The following is an 18748-nucleotide window of genomic DNA, read 5'->3' on the forward strand; positions in this document are numbered from 1 at the left end:
TTTGTGGCAATAATCGTAACGTTTCTGCACAGCCCATTAAATAACGCGCTGTAAGTTGTCTTGGTGGAGTCCGGATCGTCATCATCATCATCAGCCGCCATGGTCCATCCACTGCTGGATGAAGGTCTCCCCATTGCCCTGAACAAGCTCTGCAATGTTGTGTCGAGGGCTCCAGCCTATAACGCCACTGATTACTTATTACTCTGACCCCACAAACCATCTCACTCCTGTGCATTGCATAACCTCATTGCTGCCTCTCTTTGATGGTAGCACTCTCAGATGTGTTCTTCTCCTTCGGCTGCCATGCCATCATTAGTCTCTTGTCCATCGGCCATCATCCCTATCGAGCCCACATGTATTACAGTCAATGTAATGCGTCTGAATTGCATGTGCTCTCTGCATTCAGATTCTTGTCTCTTGAGTGTAATTCCCAGCACGATGAATATGTCCTTGGCTCTCTTCGCTTCTATCAGCTTTTCCCTTTTCTGCCAGACCTAAAATTTCGAGTCCACGTAGGAAAATATGTCTAAGAGCAACATAATTACAGTACATCTGAATGTATATACAAATTGTCTTCGCTTTGACATGCTGAGAACTTCCAGAGCAAATTAACCTACATTTAAAATATAAATCGATTGAGGTCGTGGTGTGGCCATGTGTTGTGTGATGAGCAACGTGTGGTAGAAGTGTAATGGACTGCACTGGCAGTCGTGCAGAGGCCCAACTCAAAACTACTCAGCATATTTGTAATTAATACTGTATATGTTTGAGAATAGTTTACTGGCCTATGAACAAATAACTCAGAACGCAACTGATTTCATCAGGCCGCAGAAGCTAAGCAGGCTTTGAGCTTGGATAAGTGTTTGGATGGGTGATCATTGTGCATGCCAGGTTGTCATAGGTGGCTGATGGGCCGTGCACTTTGGTGGTCAGCAGAGGGCATTGCCGCCAAAAAATTTTTGTTGTATGGTAATTCTATGCTCCCATGATAATAGGTTTTCCCACTTTTTTTTTCTGGTAACAAAACAGGTGTTAAGATGTTAAAACACCAAACTGAAACCTTTTACAAGGAATCATGTCTGCATTAACCACAATGCTTGTGGTCAGAATGCAACAAAAAATATACTCTGATAAGGGAAGTAATAAAATAATAAAAATAAAACATAATAAAATAATTCTCACGATGTTTCGGCCACAACGCAAGCAGCCGTCCTCAGGTGAAACCAGGTCTGTCGAGGCGACAGCGTCTGATAATATATGCATTGTCCTTGAAACTGATTGGTCCACACCAGAGACAGATTTCTTTTGAGCCTTGTCTCAAACGGTGTTCGACCAGAGGACGCCAAAAGGCATATAGCCCAAAGACAATGCACTATCAGAGTAATGAGAGCTCGGGGTGAGCATCTGGGACCTCCTTTGCCAGTACCAAAATATGATAATTGGGTTTTTCCTTTTTTCTGGCAACAAAACAAAAGAAAGCTGTCTCTGGTGTGGACCAATCAGTTTCAAGGACAATGCATATATTATCAGTGTTTTTTGTTTGCATTCTGACCACAAGCATTGTGGTTAATGCAGACATGATTCCTTGTAAAAAGGTTTCAGTTTGTTGTTTTAACATCTTAACACCTATTTTGTTGCCAGAAAAAAGGGGGAAAACCTATTTACACTGCGGGAGCTATCTCCGACTATGAGTGCCGTTTTACTTCTAAGTCGGTCAAACTTTCTGGCCCTCTGATTTAGAAGGGCCATTGCTTGGAACATCTGGCTGGCTGTATACATTTCCCCCCGCTATCCGCCGGCATTAATGACGAGTGCGGTGGTTCCTGTGTGGCTGGCTGGCAGACACTCCGCAGGGCGAGCGAGCGACTGAGGGCACGTATCGTCAGAGGTGTGGACTCGAGTCATGTGACTTGGACTTGAGTCAGACTCGAGTCATGAATTTGATGACTTGCGACTCGACTTGGACTTGCATAACAATGACTTTGTCCCACCTCTGCGTATCGTCATTATGCAGAGTGCGGCGCCGATGCCGATGCGTAGGAGGCGCGATGATCTCGGTGTTTGCTCTTTCTCGGGAGACACAATGGGGGTGACGTCCGCCCTGCCACTCGCCACCAGAACGGAGAGCAAACACGTGTGAGGGCTCTCTAGCGGCTGAGGAGAATGGCCCTTGACTTAACCCCCCCCCCTCCGTTCGCCTTTAATTTCCTCAATACAGCTATGAAATTTAATTATGGCGAGTAGCTCCCAATCGCTTCTTCTCAAAGGTCACAGCTCCTGTGTGTGCGCGTGTGTGGCGAAGTGACTGGTGGAGGGGAGTGTTTGACTCGAAACGGTTGTATGGGGGATTTGCTTTTCTTCTCTACAAAGGGACGCAGTTTAGAAATGGTTTGCAAAGTGCTGTGACTTGACCGATGGGGTAGGTGGATCGTGAGCAGATTGTGTTCATGAGACACCCGCTTGCAGGGACAGAGTTGTGCCTGTAGGAGGCAGTAGAGTAAGTAGGTTTCTGGATAGGTTTTTAGCAGTAATTGTCTTCCCTCCACAAACTAAACATTTCCCTTGGGAACAAAACATCTGTTCACTTTTTTAACCTGAACCTCTATTTAGAATAACAGTCTTTAACGTAATCTTGAGGCGTCGTTGTATTCGGATGCGATGTGAATCAAATTTCTCCAAGGTACATTCTTAGGTAATTGCTGAGTACATATCCCCGTGCAAAGGTCTTTTTATAATGAATACTGTATATACAATTTACAATCCTTTGTCAATTCACTGCTGGATGAATGCTTCCCGACAACATATTGGTTATGGGTGAATAAGGGTTGTTGGCCAGACCTCACCATGCTGGTCAGTGTGGGTTGGTGAATGGAATTAACATCACCTATTTAGATATCACTCGCTCATGATGTTACCTTGATCAGGAATCGAACGCAGGTCGCTGGGATCAAGGTGAAATACACCAACCACTGTGAAAACACTACACTGTTTTTGTGTATATATGAAAAATTCAAAAGTAAACATTTGCCTAATAATTATCTCGGCATTTGCTACAGTCTTTGTTGTTTTCTCTTGTCCTTTGAGGCCTACTGCCCTCTGGGATGGGGCCCTGAGCAATGCCGGTTACCATGGAGACGGCGGAGCGGCCGGCGGCAGCGCCGCCAGGCGGGTGCAAGGCTGAGGACGTGGCGGCGGAGAGGGCCCCGGCCTCCAGCACCACGCCTCATGGTCAGCCCGGCACGGCCGTCACCCCCACACGCCATCGCAGCGCTGCACCTCACGGCCTGTCCCAACACTCGGCTTTCTGCTTCCGTCTGGCTACATCACAGTGTCCACATCTCCCTGCCCATCTTTCCCTGCCCATCTTTCCCTGCCCAACTCTCCCTGCCCAACTTTTCCTGCCCAACTTTACCTGCCCAACTTTTCCTGCCCATCTTTCCCTGCCCAACTCTCCCTGCCCATCTTTCCCTGTCCATCTTTCCCTGCCCATCTTTCCCTGCCCAACCTTTCTCCGTCCATCTATCCTTGTCCATCTCACACTGCCCATCTCTTTATTCGTTATGCATGTGTATATATGTGTTGAATTGTTTTCGCACCATGCGTAGCCAACTGTGCAAATCGTAGGTGCCGGAGGAAGTATAACAAACTAAACGCAAAAAGAATTTGACAATTCCTGACCATCTCTCTTTCTCTTGTGGAATATCTCATTTTTCCATCTCTTCCTGGTCAGCTTTCTCTGCCCATTGCTCTCTATGCATCTTTCTCTCCCCATCTCCCCCTGCCCAGCTCTCTGTCATCTCTTTTACTCAATCACTCTTAATCTCGTACTGCCCATCTCTCTCATCGTCTCATTCTCTCTCTCTCTCTCCCGTTTTACTCTCTCCCAATGTCTCCCTGCTCATCATGATGGTGCTTGGGTCAGGGTTATATGGGTATGTTGGAATATCATTGAATTTAAATACGAACTGACTTGTGACCATAAAACCCGTGCCCAAGTCGCAGGTGAAACTGCACTCGAGTGTGAACGCGCTGACACAATGTCATCTCTCCTGCCACCTCGGAGACGTTAGAACAAAAGTTTACGATCGTACTTTGTAAGGACACTCGGCTCCTGTCGATAATGAGGGGATGCAGAAAAGGCAGCCCCCCCCCTTCCCCACAAATTAAATTCTGTATGCTCAGCCAAGGCTGGTGTAGCACTTGTTTTGTACAAAAAAAAACTGGGGTCCATTCCAGCTATTGTACCTGCCGAGGACCGACCGCTTTTGGGGGTCACCTCGGGCTGAAACACGAAAGCCAGCGTCGTGCTTGCTGCTGGCGATGGAATGAGCGCGCTGGGGCATGCGTGATGCTGCCCACCCACAATCTCACGTGCCGAGCCAAGAAACAGTTCCCAACTGGGCAGCGCTCGCTCAGAAGGCATCCACTACGGCTTTACGCGACGATACAAAATGCCGCTTTCTGCTCGCTTAGGTGCGTAATGTGTTTATCTGCCAAAGACTCGCGTGCGTACTTCAAAGGTAAACACGGGGAATGGTGAAGGACAAATAGAAGGTAATTGACCCTGTTTTATTAAAAAATACCAGTTCGGAAATGCGCCACCCATTCATCAGTGACTTGGGAGCTGAATCTGGAGGGCGCATTCAGCTCGCACCTGTGCAAATTTCATTACTCACGCTGCAGCAGGGCTCGCGCCCAAAAGGGAATTAAAGAATGTCTTTCATGTCCGCCGTCATCGCAAAGCATTGTGCGGCCGGGGTCAAAGGAGGTGTTGCATTTCGCCTAATAAAGAGGTTAAGAGGGCTGTACGGATTTGCTCCCGTCTTGTCTCTGGCATAATCAAAGCAGTGGCATGAGATGTGCTAGGTTTAATGGTAGGTTTTTACCCTTTTAACTGGTACAAAACTGACACCTTTATTCAAGGCATCATGTTTGCAATGACCACAACACAAGTAGTCAATAAAGCAAACAAAAAGAAGCTACTCTGATAAGGATAATAATATGCACTGTCCTTGAAGTTGATTGGCCCACACCCGAGACGGCTTTCTTTAGAGCCTAGTCCCCATTGGTGTAGGGCCAGATGACACCAGAAGGCTCTAAAGAAAGCCGTCTCGGGTGTGGGCCAATCAACTTCAAGGACAGTGCATATTATTATCCTTATCAGAGTTGCTTCTTTTTGTTTGCTTTATTGACTACTTGTGTTGTGGTCATTGCAAACATGATGCCTTGAATAAAGGTGTCAGTTTTGTACCAGTTTAAAGGGTAAAAACCTACCATTATATTTTGCCACTGGTAAAAGAGATCTCATAATGTGCTAGGTTGTTGGTCCTTAGCAACTCTGTGAAAGTTGCACTGTGCCCAACTCTCCACGAATGTGAAGTGTTTCCTGCAGTGGAGTAATGTCATATTGATGACGTTATTGCTAAGCAGTGACCACTGTAGTCACTTGTGTCTTGTAAGCCAAACATATTCCTCCACGTGCTGCTGTTTCGCGCCTCTTCTCCATTCACATCCATTCTTATATCTCGCTCCACCGCATCCTTATACGTCACCCTCATTCTCCCTCTACTCCTTCTGCCCCTGCACTGGTGACATCCCCATAGCCCTTCTAATCTATGCGTCTCTCTACGCATCTGTGGGTCTCTGTGTGAGTCTCTACATGCTTTAATCCATGTAGTCCTTCTAATTGCATCTTCTTTGTGCCTTCTCAACACATGCCCAAACCACCTGATTCTCGCCTCCCTTGCCTTCTCAAGAATAATGGTAACCCCCGCTAAGGCTCTGGCTTCTTCATTCCGCCTGCTTTCACTTGGAGATATTCCGCCGGCTCTTGCAAAAAGAACAGGCTCAAGGCGGCGCTCACCCCCGGTGCTCCGCGCCATCAGTGGCGACAGACGAGCCGTTGTCTCTTCTGACATTCGCGCGGTGACTTTGGCAAAGGCTGTTGGGTTTGGATTTAAAGGCGCGCTTATCGCTTGACGTGCGATTGATGTTGAGGCTGACCCGTCGAGGGTGAGGCACGGGAGAGACCAGACACCAGACGCTTCTTGCGGTCTGGGGGACCGACCCCGAATATCTCGATAATGGATCCCAGGCTCGAGCCGACGGACACGGCTTCACGTGGAGATGGCCGATAGTCCGAGGCACTAAAACCCTAACGAGCGAGCAGGCGCGGGATATCTGTCCGCGTTTTCTGAGCCCTAATCTCGCCTGAGCTCTGGGGTTGCTGAACCCTCCAAGTGGTCAACTCGGATTAAATTTCTTTAAACAGTCCGACGGTCAACAAACACTTACCTTTATGCACTGTGTGCTCTTAAGTGAGACCTTACTGAGAAAAGCAATAAAATAAATCGACTATGGCTGAAAAACACTGAGAGACCCTGAAGTCAATCTTTACGCAGGCTGTGGTAAATTTGTGTGAACTCGTTTTCTTTTATTTTTGTGCTTGGAGTGCAATGTTGCAGAACATTAAATGTTCTCAGCCAGACGTCACAATTTTAGTTTGAATGTTGGATAGTGGAGACTTGTTTAGTTTGCATAATTCTACGTAAATAAATCCTCCTGCTGTAATTAAAATAATAAAAAATTTTAATGCCCTCCGCACAAACTTGAAAATTGTCAAATACCAAAATACTTTACGATGCTGCCATTTCCACGTTATGTCTGTTTAAAAAAAAAAACACTATTGTGCTTGCGTTGAAATATATCGTGGGTGTTTACCGACAGCTTAAGTAATGTTTTATTTTTTTTAAGGGGGAAAAACATGGCCTTGTTGGAGAAAACATTTGAACTCCCAAACACTTTGTGTTCTCCATTAAAACAACACGGCTCATCCATCAGGAGGTGAGAACAAAGCCGCTGGCCGGCGGCGCGAGAGGGCGCCGCGGCGGGCGGCTCGTGTTCACGGGCCGCCCCGGTGTTGTTGGTTCCGGGGGGTTGGGGGAGAGAAACGCGATACAGTAAACAGGGCCTGTCTGGCTCTCAGCTCAGAGGCATTGGGGTGTGCGAGCGCTAAGGGCACGGAAGGGGCGAGGAGAGTGGGGGGGCAGCCAAGGGCGGGGGGGGGGGTTAGATGGATCGCGAGCATCAAGTGCCGAATGGAGAATACCACGACGGCAGTTTCACGTGCGCGCAAATTAATTCGATTGCGCGTGGGAGGGAATTATGAAATGCGCCCTCCGCCCTGGCCCTTGTACGAATGCACATTTCTATTTATCAGATTGTTGGAAGCTCAACCTGTGGTCAACCAACTGAATTATTTTTTCTTCCGAGGAACTTATCAATGACGCAAAGACTTTTGCAAAGTAAACTGTGGACCCTCTGACACCCAATTGAGTTACAGCCTGCTCTTCCAATCGAGCGAGATGTGTGTAGGACTTGCAAATCAAATGGGCAATTCACAGCTTGCGGTTTAACAAATGCATTCGGCAACTCCAACACACAGGCGATATCGATAAATGCAACCACTTTTCATCTCGGTGGCTGAAATATGACTGCGCGCCTTGATGTGTGGTTAATTTGCTGTAGAACAGCTGCTGTCAAGTCCAGCAACCGCCTGGCATACACGTACATACACATGCCTAAACGAATGACCGCAGTCTGACTTCAGTGAGATGGCCAAATGCCCAAAAGTCATTGCGCTGAAGTTTTCTGCTCCGCTGAATTCAAATCTTTTCAGATCAGTAATTATGGATAATTGATAATAATTAGTATCAAACAACGGGCCTGAGCTGCCAATTAGGGCAACTGTAGATAACTCGGACCCTTTGATGAGTGGCAACAACGCATTGCTAATTATTAAAACGCCCAGACCACTTCGTAAATGAGATGTTGCATCAGTTGTTAATCGTGAAAACGTTTTTTTAAAAATAAATAGAGCACTTTACAAGGAACACAAAACAAAACCTTTTATTTGTATTCAATTCCCCCCAAAAAATACTTTATTGCAGACCTTTTGCCTTTATGCTTGACTGCGCTCTCTAATTGTGAGTGAATGAGCGTCGTGTGTGGCCCTCTCTTGGAAGAGTTGCTTAAAAATGTCCAAACCCTTTAAGGAGCAAAAAAATAAAATAAAAAAACGGGCTTTAAAAAAAGGGATTTTTCATTATAAGCTTTTCAAGTCCACGTGGGCCGGGATAATGTGATTTGTTCCAGACCAGGCCATGGCTCCCGCTTTGTGCCGGTTGTGGCTGAAGGTGCAGTAAATCCAGAGTCTTCACCCCTCTCCCCTCCGCCCACTCCCCCCCGCCCACCCCTCTGCCCCCCCCCCTTCCCACCGCCCTCGCTCGTACCCTTGTGTCCATGGAACAGGGATCGGGCTTTTGCGTCGCACAAAACAGACCCACGCTGAGAGCCAAAGCCACTGCCAGCAGCCATTTAGGGACATCTCTTCTTGTATATATATATTTTAGAGCTCATCGTCAACCTCACGGCCGTACGGTCCGCCACCATGAGGCAAATATAAATAATACACAAAAAACATCCCTCTGCATGGATGCTGTAACGCTTTTCAACATGCGTTTGTCTTCCAAAGTAATGAATGTTTAGAGAACATACGCAGGTCGGTCGCATCGCATGGGATGTTAATAATACAAAAAAATGAAGTGGGATTGGGCAGGACACGTTGCCGCTAGAAGGGATGGTGGATGATGATCAAGAAACAACGTTGGAGTGGCAGCCAAGGAATGGAACTCGTCCGAGAGGGGTCCAACTTGGAGATTGAGCGATCAAATCGGCTCGTGTGCAGGAGGTGGTGTGTGGATTATGACATCACAGCTTGGGAAGACGTTCATCCAGCAGTGGATTGTTTATGGATGATGGTGATAAATACACACGCTTAATAATTTACAGCATTTTGTCGATCCACTGCTGTCTTAAGACTGTGATGATGTGGGGGTAGTTTGACCGTAACCTGGCGACACTGCTCAGTGCGGATCGGTGAAGAGAATTGGGTTGGGCCAGGACTTTCCATGGACCAGTTCGGATAGAACTCGCCACTGATGTTAGCCGTGGCATGAAATCAAGATTTTCGAGGTAGGCCTCATTTCTCTGGGTTCACAGCGCAGGGTGCTAACCACTGCACCCCGGAACTCCCCCTTGCAAGTGTGAGTTGTTTCGCAGTAAGTCTCTATCCTTTATTTATAACCACGTGAGAGCTTTTTGAGACAAGTCTTCTTTGCCAAGGTAGACTGAGGGGAAATACTCTCCATGTAGAGGAACAAGAGAAATGGGCTACACATTTAATGCAAAACAATTCCGTGTTCTGTTTTCCTTGTTACTCGTGCCAACAATTCTAAAAGCAACAGATGTTACATTGGAAACTCTAGATATTAAACTGCATGATTCAATGGGACTGCCATTCTCTTAATCATCGTTATTATTATTATTGCTGCTGCTGCATTATTGCTCTGATCACTCACACACCGGTGGTCAGTCGCCTACCTATCACTCTTCTACCGTGATTACTTTTGCACATGAGCTTCACTCATTGATTCCTCCACTAATTTTCGATTTAAAGCTTTCGTGACTGCAGGGATTCATCTTCTCGGTTCTTTCGGTAAAGTCACGTAGAAGGAAAATAATAAAATAATAAAAATAAAACATAATACAATTATTCTCACAACGTTTCGGCCACAACGCAAGCAGCCGTCTTCAGGTGGAGAACAGGTCTGTCGAGAAGGCAGACAGACCTGTTCTCCACCTGAAGACGGCTGCTTACGTTGTAGCCAAAACGTCGTGAGAATTATTTTCTTATGTTTTATTTTTATTATTTTATTATTTTCCTCCACTAATGTTGGTTCACCGGACACTGACTGTTTCGTCTGTCTCCTCCACACTGTGTTCAACCTCCACCCTGCAGGTCAAAACACTTCTCTGTCTGCTGCTTACCCACCACTGCTCGACTTCGGAATTCCCTCCCATCATCTCTGTTCCTGATCTCTTCTAATAACCTTGCTCAATTCAAGAAACGCGTTCACTCTTATCTATTACATCTTCATTGGTGCTGTTTGTTTCTGGCCATTTGGCGTTGTGGGCTTTTGGGAGCATGCGCTTAGCAACCCTCGATAAAATATAATAGCAACGAGTTCGTTGTTTTAGATCTCGGACGCATGCTGTGTGGCCACCATAGCGTTCAATTGTTGCATTTGGTCACGAGGCGTCGATGGGTAAGAGGTTACTGGAAATTCGCCGCTGTGATCCGAGTCTTCTCCAACTTGGGACTAGGGTAATGGCCTGGCTTCCCCCCCCCCCCCTTTCGTTTTTACCGACAGGTGCTTTTAATTTCCCCGCATTCTTTTGCCGAGCTCACGGCGGAACTTACCGTGGAGGGGGAGGCGTTCGTGAGAGCTGAGGCAGGAGCGGAGGGGGGGGGCATGCTTTCCTCGCCGCATGCGGAGCCCCGCATGAGATTTTGTGGCAAAACCGTTAATAAAAAAAACACACGGCGGTGGAGCGACGGGCCCAAAGTAAAGATCATCGTTGTAATGTTTTACGGGTTTTTTTTTCTTCGTACAGTTGTATTGTTGATATTGAATACTGTATTGCAAGGATGAACAGCCTCCAGCCAACTTGGAATGTAATTCTGTATCATTCTTATTATTACAGCTAGCAGCCCCCAGGTTCTGCTGATGTGACCGTCCATTCGTCCATCCGTCCCGCCAGCCAGCCAGCCAGCAAAACGTATTCCTAATACAGCAGCCCGCGCGTCCTTTGGATGTGACTGTCCGTCCATCCTTACAGCCAGCCGGCTAAACTTTTTCCTAACGTAGTGTGACTATTGATGGGAGTGTTTGACTGTTGGGAGCACGAGTGTTATAAGTTTGATCGTGCACAGCCGCATAACGTGCCTCGCACACAGTGGGCTTTGACGTGCGGTATCTGACTCAAGGGATATTTGCAGATGTGCGGAGATTAAGTGAAATTTATGGCCAACGAGTACAGTATTCGGTTGCGAATACTTTAAAAAAGAAAATAGTTTTGTGTTGTTTTGATTTCCATGTTCCTTTGTCATTTACTGCCTTGGCAATACATTTTTACACATATTTTATATTTTATGAGCTTTTCCAGACATTTTATATGCTGGCTTATGTTTGCTTGTACAGTATAAAAAACACATTTTTCAGTGAAAAAAAAATCCCATTCCTGCGTTGGTTGCAAAATATATATATCATAATGATCATTGTTATGATCCTTATGTGCTGTCATCATCATCATCAGAAGCAACAAATCATGAGCGCCAATCGTGAACACTGTGCGGTCTGTTGCATATTCTCTCACACTTGACAGATGTTGATGATTGAAGCCTCCACACTCATGGCCTGGACTTAACTTTTCATTGAATATTTCCCGGGTCGCCGGTAAACTGGAGTCGGTGACACATGACTCATTAGTACCCACATCCACCGTGAGAAGTATACTGGATGTGCTATGCCGGGTGGGGAAATTTAAAAGCTCTGCTGACAACCATTAATTGCCAGGCTTTGGCAGAGCCTTGGAGGTCAGCAGCTGGGAAGGAAGCTGAGCATCCAGCGCATGGCGCCGGGCGTCGCTAACCCCCGATCGTCCTTGTCAATCTTCTCCCCCCAAAAATTAAGGAGGCTGGAATGTTTTTCGACGCCCGCTCTCTAATGGCACTGGTGTGAGACAGAAACCGCTGCTCCCTTCTCCGCCCCCCCAGGCTACCCGCATCCCCCACCCACCCCTTCCGCATCCCCCTGGATCGTTTAAAGCAAAACAAACCTTTTGGAAAGATTTAAGGAGAGTCACAAGGGAGGTGGCGAGGCTTGTTTTTGGCTAAAAGAGAAAAAAAAACAACAAAGTCTGGATGCTTCACCACAATAAATTATTCCCCCAGCAGAGAGGCGGCTCATGCTCCATTAGTTCCACACAAGGAAAGCCTGCACTGCTTTCCCAGGCTGGTGTGGGCACGTTGACTCGCCACCGTTGATAACAGAAAGAAAAATATCATAAACTTTTAAAATAAACTGCGACGGGCCGAATGTGTGATCCTGGCTGTGTGCCCCCAGACGGCCGTTTGGTACAGTGTGTGTGCAGGATAGCATCAGTGGCATGTTGTTTTCACGTTGTACCGTGTTTTCACGTTGTACCGTGCTTTGTTTGGCGTGATGTCCGACGTTTCGCTCCACGTGCTGACATCTTCAGGAACTGCATGGAGGAGCTCGCGTTGACCCTCGGTTGTATAAGTGGCTGGCTGCTGCTGAAGGGCACGCGATCTAGTCGCGAACGGTGGCCAAAGAGCTTTTCCTGGCAGAATATTCATTAAAAGTGGGCTCTGGATGGATCTTATTGCTTTATTTTCAATGAGTATTTATTTCTCTCTCCCTCTCGTCAATGCAGTCGTTATTGTGATAGGCTTAGTAAGTAATGAATAGCTCATGTTGGGCCCCTGTAAAAATGTCTATCTCAAGTTAATTTTACTTTGGATGTTTTCGTTTGCCCCTTACTCAAATGTAAATATGTAGGCATACATTTTTGTAAATCAAAGTTTTTCTTCATGGCGTACATTTGAATATTTACTTAATCCAGTATTCTCTGCATTGTTTGTATATGTAATACTCTGGGTCAGCAGCACTCGTGCAGAAGAAGAGGAGGTAATACAAATGCAACGATGGCACGCAATCTCTCGCGTTGCTGCACAGGCGACTATTTTACATTGGAGATGTTTACAGTACTTGTTGAATAGTTATTGTTGTAATAATTAAATGTTTATTTAATTTCCGTAATCTTTCCCACGTGTAAAATTGTCGCAGCGATGGTGAAATGTACCGGACGAAGGTCTGCCCCAGACGAGTTGATCTCAACTCTCCGGTTTCATGAGCAACCTCCGATTAGCGGGGTCTGCTATATACGCTGCAAAAGAAGTTCAACACACACGTACACACCGCAAAGTGTTTACTTCATCCCGTGATGCATGCAGTGGCTTCTCCACCATGTGTGTCCTGGGCGTGACTCGGAGGCATAGGGGTCGCTGGTGGTTAATATTTTCTTCTTCTTGAAGCAACTCCACGGAGACTGTTGAATACATCTCTTATCTGAAGTCGCTGTCTCTAGTTTAAAAAAAAGTTGGTTTGGTTTTCACAGCAGTCCCCCCGAGCATCGAAATTAAATTTTGAACTCCCACACAATCCCATCGGCTTTCTTTAGGATTTTTGATTCTTAAGAGATTTTAGTTTTCAATTTCTTGTGGGGTTTTATTTAGCTCGTTCACCCCCCCCCCCCGACTCCGGAAAGCTGTGCCCCCTGCTCCCCCAACCCTATCCCCCCAACTACCTTTCCCCCGTTCCCCCCCCCACCACTCAACCCCCATCTCCCCTCCGCCTGCCGCCCCAATCCATGGCCCTACCCGGTTGCCGCCACTGCACGGCGTGACCATGTGACACACGTTCGGTGCAGATGCTCCGCATGCCTCACGCGCACGACCTGCGGCAGGGTTTACTCAACACTCGTGTTGCTGGGAGCGAGTGAAGGCAGCGTGACGGGGCTGCCCGTTGGCGTGTCTGTCAGTGGCCTTGTAAATAGCGGTGTCGGAGAACGCGGCTGCTGTTTGCTCCGCTTGCTCGGCCGACTGAGCGGAGGGGGCTCAGGTCACAGCTTCGCCTCCGCATCCAGAGGACAGACCCGCGTTGATGTCCTCGATTATCATTATTATTTTTGCTGGACTCTTATTGTTATTGGTCATGCCACAGAGCGGGATTCAAACCTTGGTTATCGTGACAATAAGGGCAACGTGCTTGCAACGGCAAAACAAGAAGGCGCGAGAGCTGCAAGCCTTTTTAAAATGTTATTTTGGGTATGAATGTTTACGCTTCACAGAAAGAGCAAAAAATGATACCTATCGATATGTCGCCACGAAATAAAAAAAATACGAGAAAAAATGGAACGTTTTTGTAAACAAAGGAAAATATTTGTGTTGGGTGCGCAAAACAGCTTGAATTCTCTCCACCCTCGTGCTCATTGATGCAGTGGGTGCAGTGAAGTGTGCGCTGGCTTGGGCCCTCTCTTGTAGACCCTTTGTTAAAGCATTTTTCTCCAGGATTTCATCTGAAATTCTTTGCAAAAAAATTTCAATTAATCTGCTTGCAGGGTCTGCTCGTTGTCGGGGTGGGTGTTTGGTGGGGGGGGGGCAAAAGCCACGCTGGTGCAAGTAATGCGGCCATTCCCATGGTTACACAAGAGTCACCCATGTCTACTAACCCCACGCTCACTCACTGGGGGCCTCGATCACTCACCCCACACTCACTCGCTGGGCTGACTCCCTGCTCGCTAGGCGAGGGAGTGCACGCACATGTACATCAAAGTCAGGAAATAGCATCGAGGACTAGGGCCTTCAGATTTATAGCCACCCTCTCATGGGCCATCTCACCACCGCCTCCTATTGTCATAAAACACCTTGATTCACAGCCCCCTAAAAATCTGTAAAGAGGAAAGTTGAAAAAAGCATTCTTCAACAAGTTAAAAAAAATGAGAATCCTGACGATTCGTTAACAATTAAAGCATGCATTTGTTTTTGTTCTTCATGAAAAAACGTTATTAGAGAATCGTGAGCATGCGCTCGGTTTCAATGGCGAAAGGATTCTGTTTACGACACGTCAGTGTCACCGCAGGATGGTCTGTGGCGTGGAGGCTGTCCGCTACCGCACGTTGCCCAGGTATTGATGGTGGCGAAAGGAGGGAATTTTTATGAACGCCGACATCCTCTGCCTTTGTACGAGACTCCCTCTCTGAGCACCCTGCCGTGGGGCAGACTTCTGTACCTAGACCCCCCCCCTCCCCACCAGCTCTCTTCCTCCCGGACACCCAGTGGTCGCCCCGTGCCTCCCCCCCATCTCCCTACAGAAATATTAATATCCCTCGTATTTTTTGCTTTGTCTGTCCTCTGCACCCCCCTGGTACAGTTCAAAGATAAACCTTTTCTTTTTCCACCAAGAATGCGCTTGCCGTGCACTGCGTTTCCATTGTTGTCATCGTAGGGTGAAAGTGATCAACTCTGACTCGGAAGCCCGTGCCAGCTTTGAGTCTCTCTTGTGGATCATTTGTTTAGCATTTTCCTACAGGATTTGACGTGAAATTCTCTACTGTAAAGAAGAGCAATTGCCCGAAATGCCAACACGGTATTACGCTTTGCTTTTTTTGCTCACTGCTTGTTCTGCCAAGAGACCTGGTCTACCCTCTCGTGGCAGCGATGAAACAAAACAAAAAGTACGTCTTGAAAAATGTGTGTTCAGTGAAAATAAAAATAAACCTTCCCTAAATGCAGCATGTGAAGAAACTAAATATAACCGCAACGTGTGCTCGCCGCAACGTGTCCACCTACATTTGACTTCTCTTGTGGAGGTCCTGGGTTCTATTCTGGGTTTGAGTCACCCATGATTAGTGTACGAATATATGGCCTCATCAGCCAACAATGACCGTAGAAAAAAGGCATCATCCTAAAAAAAAGTGTTTTTATTGCTCGTCAATTCAGTTGACTTATTCCAGTCGTGAGAATTAACAAATTCAGTTTTGAATGACATGGGACACATTCTTTGCAGGGCATGCAAAATGTGTCCTCTTGGTATGAATTCAGACGCTGTCGCCTCGACAGACCTGGTTTTCACCTGAGGACAGCTGCTTGCGTTGTGGCCGAAACGTCGTGAGAATTATTTTATTATGTTTTATTTTTATTATTTTATTACTTCCCTTCTACGTGACTTTACCGAAAGAACCAAGAAGATGGATACAGATGTTTATTAAAGTGACTTCAAAAGTATTTTTTACGTCATCTTCTGGGGCTATTCTCTGTCACGGTGTTACATTGCCCGCTGGCTGCACAGCATCTGAATTGAAAGCTCTTCTTCCCATGACGTGGTTCTGATAACGCTCTTGAAATATAATTGGAGGGAAAAAGCCAATAACATATTTTGACAATTAAAGTGATATGCAAAGCTCTTCAACTATTACGTGTTAATGAGCCGGTATAACAGTTTAATGTTTTACCAATAAACACTGTTATGATATTTATATGAAAAAAAAAGTGACTAAACACACTGAGTCAACAGACTTTCAAAGCCGCACGCTATTTAAGCATCCAGCAGAAATAAACACTCGTGTTGTCGTTCATCATCGAAAATTCATAAAGTCGAGACACATGTTGAGAGCCAGAATGGCTCCAAGAGGTTTTTTAGTAGACTCCAGATCAGCTTTCTGCTGATTTCTGAGACTGCTTACTGTGAGCAAGAGTCGGACCTGCGTGTATTTATAGTTTTGGGACTTGTTGAGAAGACAGTAGGAAATGTCTAACAGCTGGAATTCGATCAGGGCTCTGCATTCCCGGTCCAGGGCCGACCTCGTGGCGTTTTTAATAAGAGTTACGCCGGCCGTGTTTATAAAACCTCTGGCGCTGTGTGGCAGCGGCGAGCCCGTCTAGCCGAGAGCACAATGAGCGGCACTGAGAAAGTCTGCTTTTAATAACGGAATCGCCAGAAACATCCCTTACGAGCGAATTCTCCATGGCAGATTTTTATTTAAGGTTTTTTTTTACTGTGGCGGTTCAGCTTTTCTTTTGTCATTTTCTTCCCCATACGGACACATTTTTTTGCCAAGAGCTGACTCTCTCCTTACTAATCACAAATCAAGTTTTGAATTCATCCAAGATGACCTTTTGCCGGGGTTCGCGAAGTTGGTGTCAGCGATGGCTGCTCGCTGCTTGCTGGAGTCAGGAATGCGGGATTATCCAGGGCTCACGTCTCCGGCTCTCTCGCTCCCTCCCGGTGCCACCCGCCCCCTCACCCCGCCCCCACCAATAAGAAGTAAAGCCTGGAATGGCCGCGTTAAATAAAAGTTAATCCAGTTTCTGCAAAGCTTTCTACCCCCTCGCTGCCTCCTCCTCTGACTGGGTGCCAGACCTTTGGCCTCCCCGTGTGCTGAGCTCAAGAGCCTTGTGGGCCCTGAGCGGGACTACCAGGCCATGCCGCGTCTCCGGGCCCGACGCGTCACCCTGATGAAACCGACGAGAGTGTAGCAAATACAAAATACAACATACTTTAATCTTTGGTTCTTTCGGTTAAGTCACGTCTAAAGATAAAATAATAAATTAAATAATAGCATATTACGACGTTTCGATTGCAACACAAGCAATCATCATCAGGCATAAAAGAAATAGCAACAAAAATCTAACTAGAAAACTATAGACAGACATACAAGCAGATGCCTGATGATGATTGCTTGTGTTGCAATCGAAACGTCGTAATATGCTATTATTTAATTTATTATTTTATCTTTAGACGTGACTTAACCGAAAGAACCAAAGACTAATTCCTGCAGTCACGAACGCTCCAAATTTAAGATACAACATACTTTGTTTAGTTTAGCTCAGTTCAGGGGGTCTGCAACCTGTGGCTCCAGAGCCGCATGCGGCTCTTTAAGAACTGCTTCGTGACGTTATTTATTAAGGACCACCGTTTCGTATTCAACACACAGTGCATTGCCGCTCTTGAAATATTGAGGGTTTTTGTTACCGAATTCGGGAAAAGATGGCTCTTGTTATGTTGGTGCACACCCCCTGGTTTAGTCCATGATGTTCATTGGCTTTCCAGACCAATCATTTTAAGCCGAATTAGTTTAAGCAAATTGGAGCGGTTTTGACTTTCTGAGTCTCATCAGCAGTTCCAGGCTTGTTAAACAAAGGCCGTTGGATTACCAGATCTTATTGGCAAGAGCACTCTATTGAAATTATGGGGCCCCCGTTCAACTCACAAAGCAATGAGTTTTAGTAGTGCATAGCGGATTGGAGTTTGTTTAATGTATTTAGGGAAGATTCAACTCGAAAAACAAACTGTTCTTATCTTGTAGATCCTGTACCTCGACAATCTGTGTCCCCCGGCTGTCCGAGAGAAGCTTTCTTTTCCATGGATAAAAATACTTTCAAGTTGCGGTCAATCACGTAATTATGACACTATAGTGACATCATTCCATATTATTTAATAGCATGTTAGTCCAGTGATGTCAATGGAGTGCTCTGTGTGAGCGTTTGACCACGATGTAAAGTTTATTTTCTTATTAACAAAACTTAAACCCTCGTGCCAGACAGATTAGGATGCAGAGCTTAGTCACATATTTGGGAGCTAAGGGCTGTTTGTTTTTGGGTTGCACCTTGCTTACTTTTTTAATTTCAGGAATGTAAAGTGTCATAAAAAAACAGTTTCGATTTTTACTTTATTTCACTTTCTCGTATCTACAGCGCTTGCTAATTTGGTTTAACGTCTATACTACTCAGTACAAATTTCCCAGTCGCAGTATTAAATTTCACACCATTTTATTTGAATCGTTTTGATTCACATTACTGGACACGTATTCATGGTAGTTTCCCCAAGAAGCAGAATGATCGACTGCATTTGGTTTTTATTATAAATTTGGCTGGTACCTAACACAAACTAAGCGTGGAAAGTAAACCATTTATGTTTCAACAATGAAGGAGGACTTTTAATTGTAACAGTGGCGAGTTTTGGAAGATGCCAGCGAACCTGAGAAGAATTTTAAAAAGAGCCGTGCACATTTGAATTCGCTCCAAAAGTAAAATTACACTTTATTGCGAGCCGGTAGCGAGGTTCTGGATTTTCATTACATTTCATTACATTAATCACATAATAGAAACATGAAATCCTCTTTCGAGTGCCAAATAAAACATTTAGCTTTGCTCCTGGCTATCGGACTACGAGTGTTGAAACACGCAGGATGGTCTGCCATCAAT

At 46.0% G+C, this 18748-nt stretch overlaps 1 protein-coding gene across 2 annotated transcripts in view; it reads left to right on the forward strand.

Moving 5' to 3' along the window:
* The window catches only part of LOC144934495 (zinc finger protein GLI4-like), an 87153-nt gene that overhangs the window by 13453 nt on the left and 54952 nt on the right, over window positions 1-18748 (forward strand). For both annotated transcript variants that reach the window (XM_078860313.1, XM_078860314.1), the window contains exon 2: window positions 3085-3228. In XM_078860313.1, the coding sequence (XP_078716439.1) occupies window positions 3117-3228 (112 nt within the window). In that variant the 5' untranslated portion in view covers window positions 3085-3116. The remainder of the gene's footprint in view (window positions 1-3084; window positions 3229-18748) is intronic.

This window comes from Lampetra fluviatilis, chromosome 10 (assembly GCF_964198595.1).
Source record: "Lampetra fluviatilis chromosome 10, kcLamFluv1.1, whole genome shotgun sequence".
NCBI classification, from domain to species: domain Eukaryota; kingdom Metazoa; phylum Chordata; class Hyperoartia; order Petromyzontiformes; family Petromyzontidae; genus Lampetra; species Lampetra fluviatilis.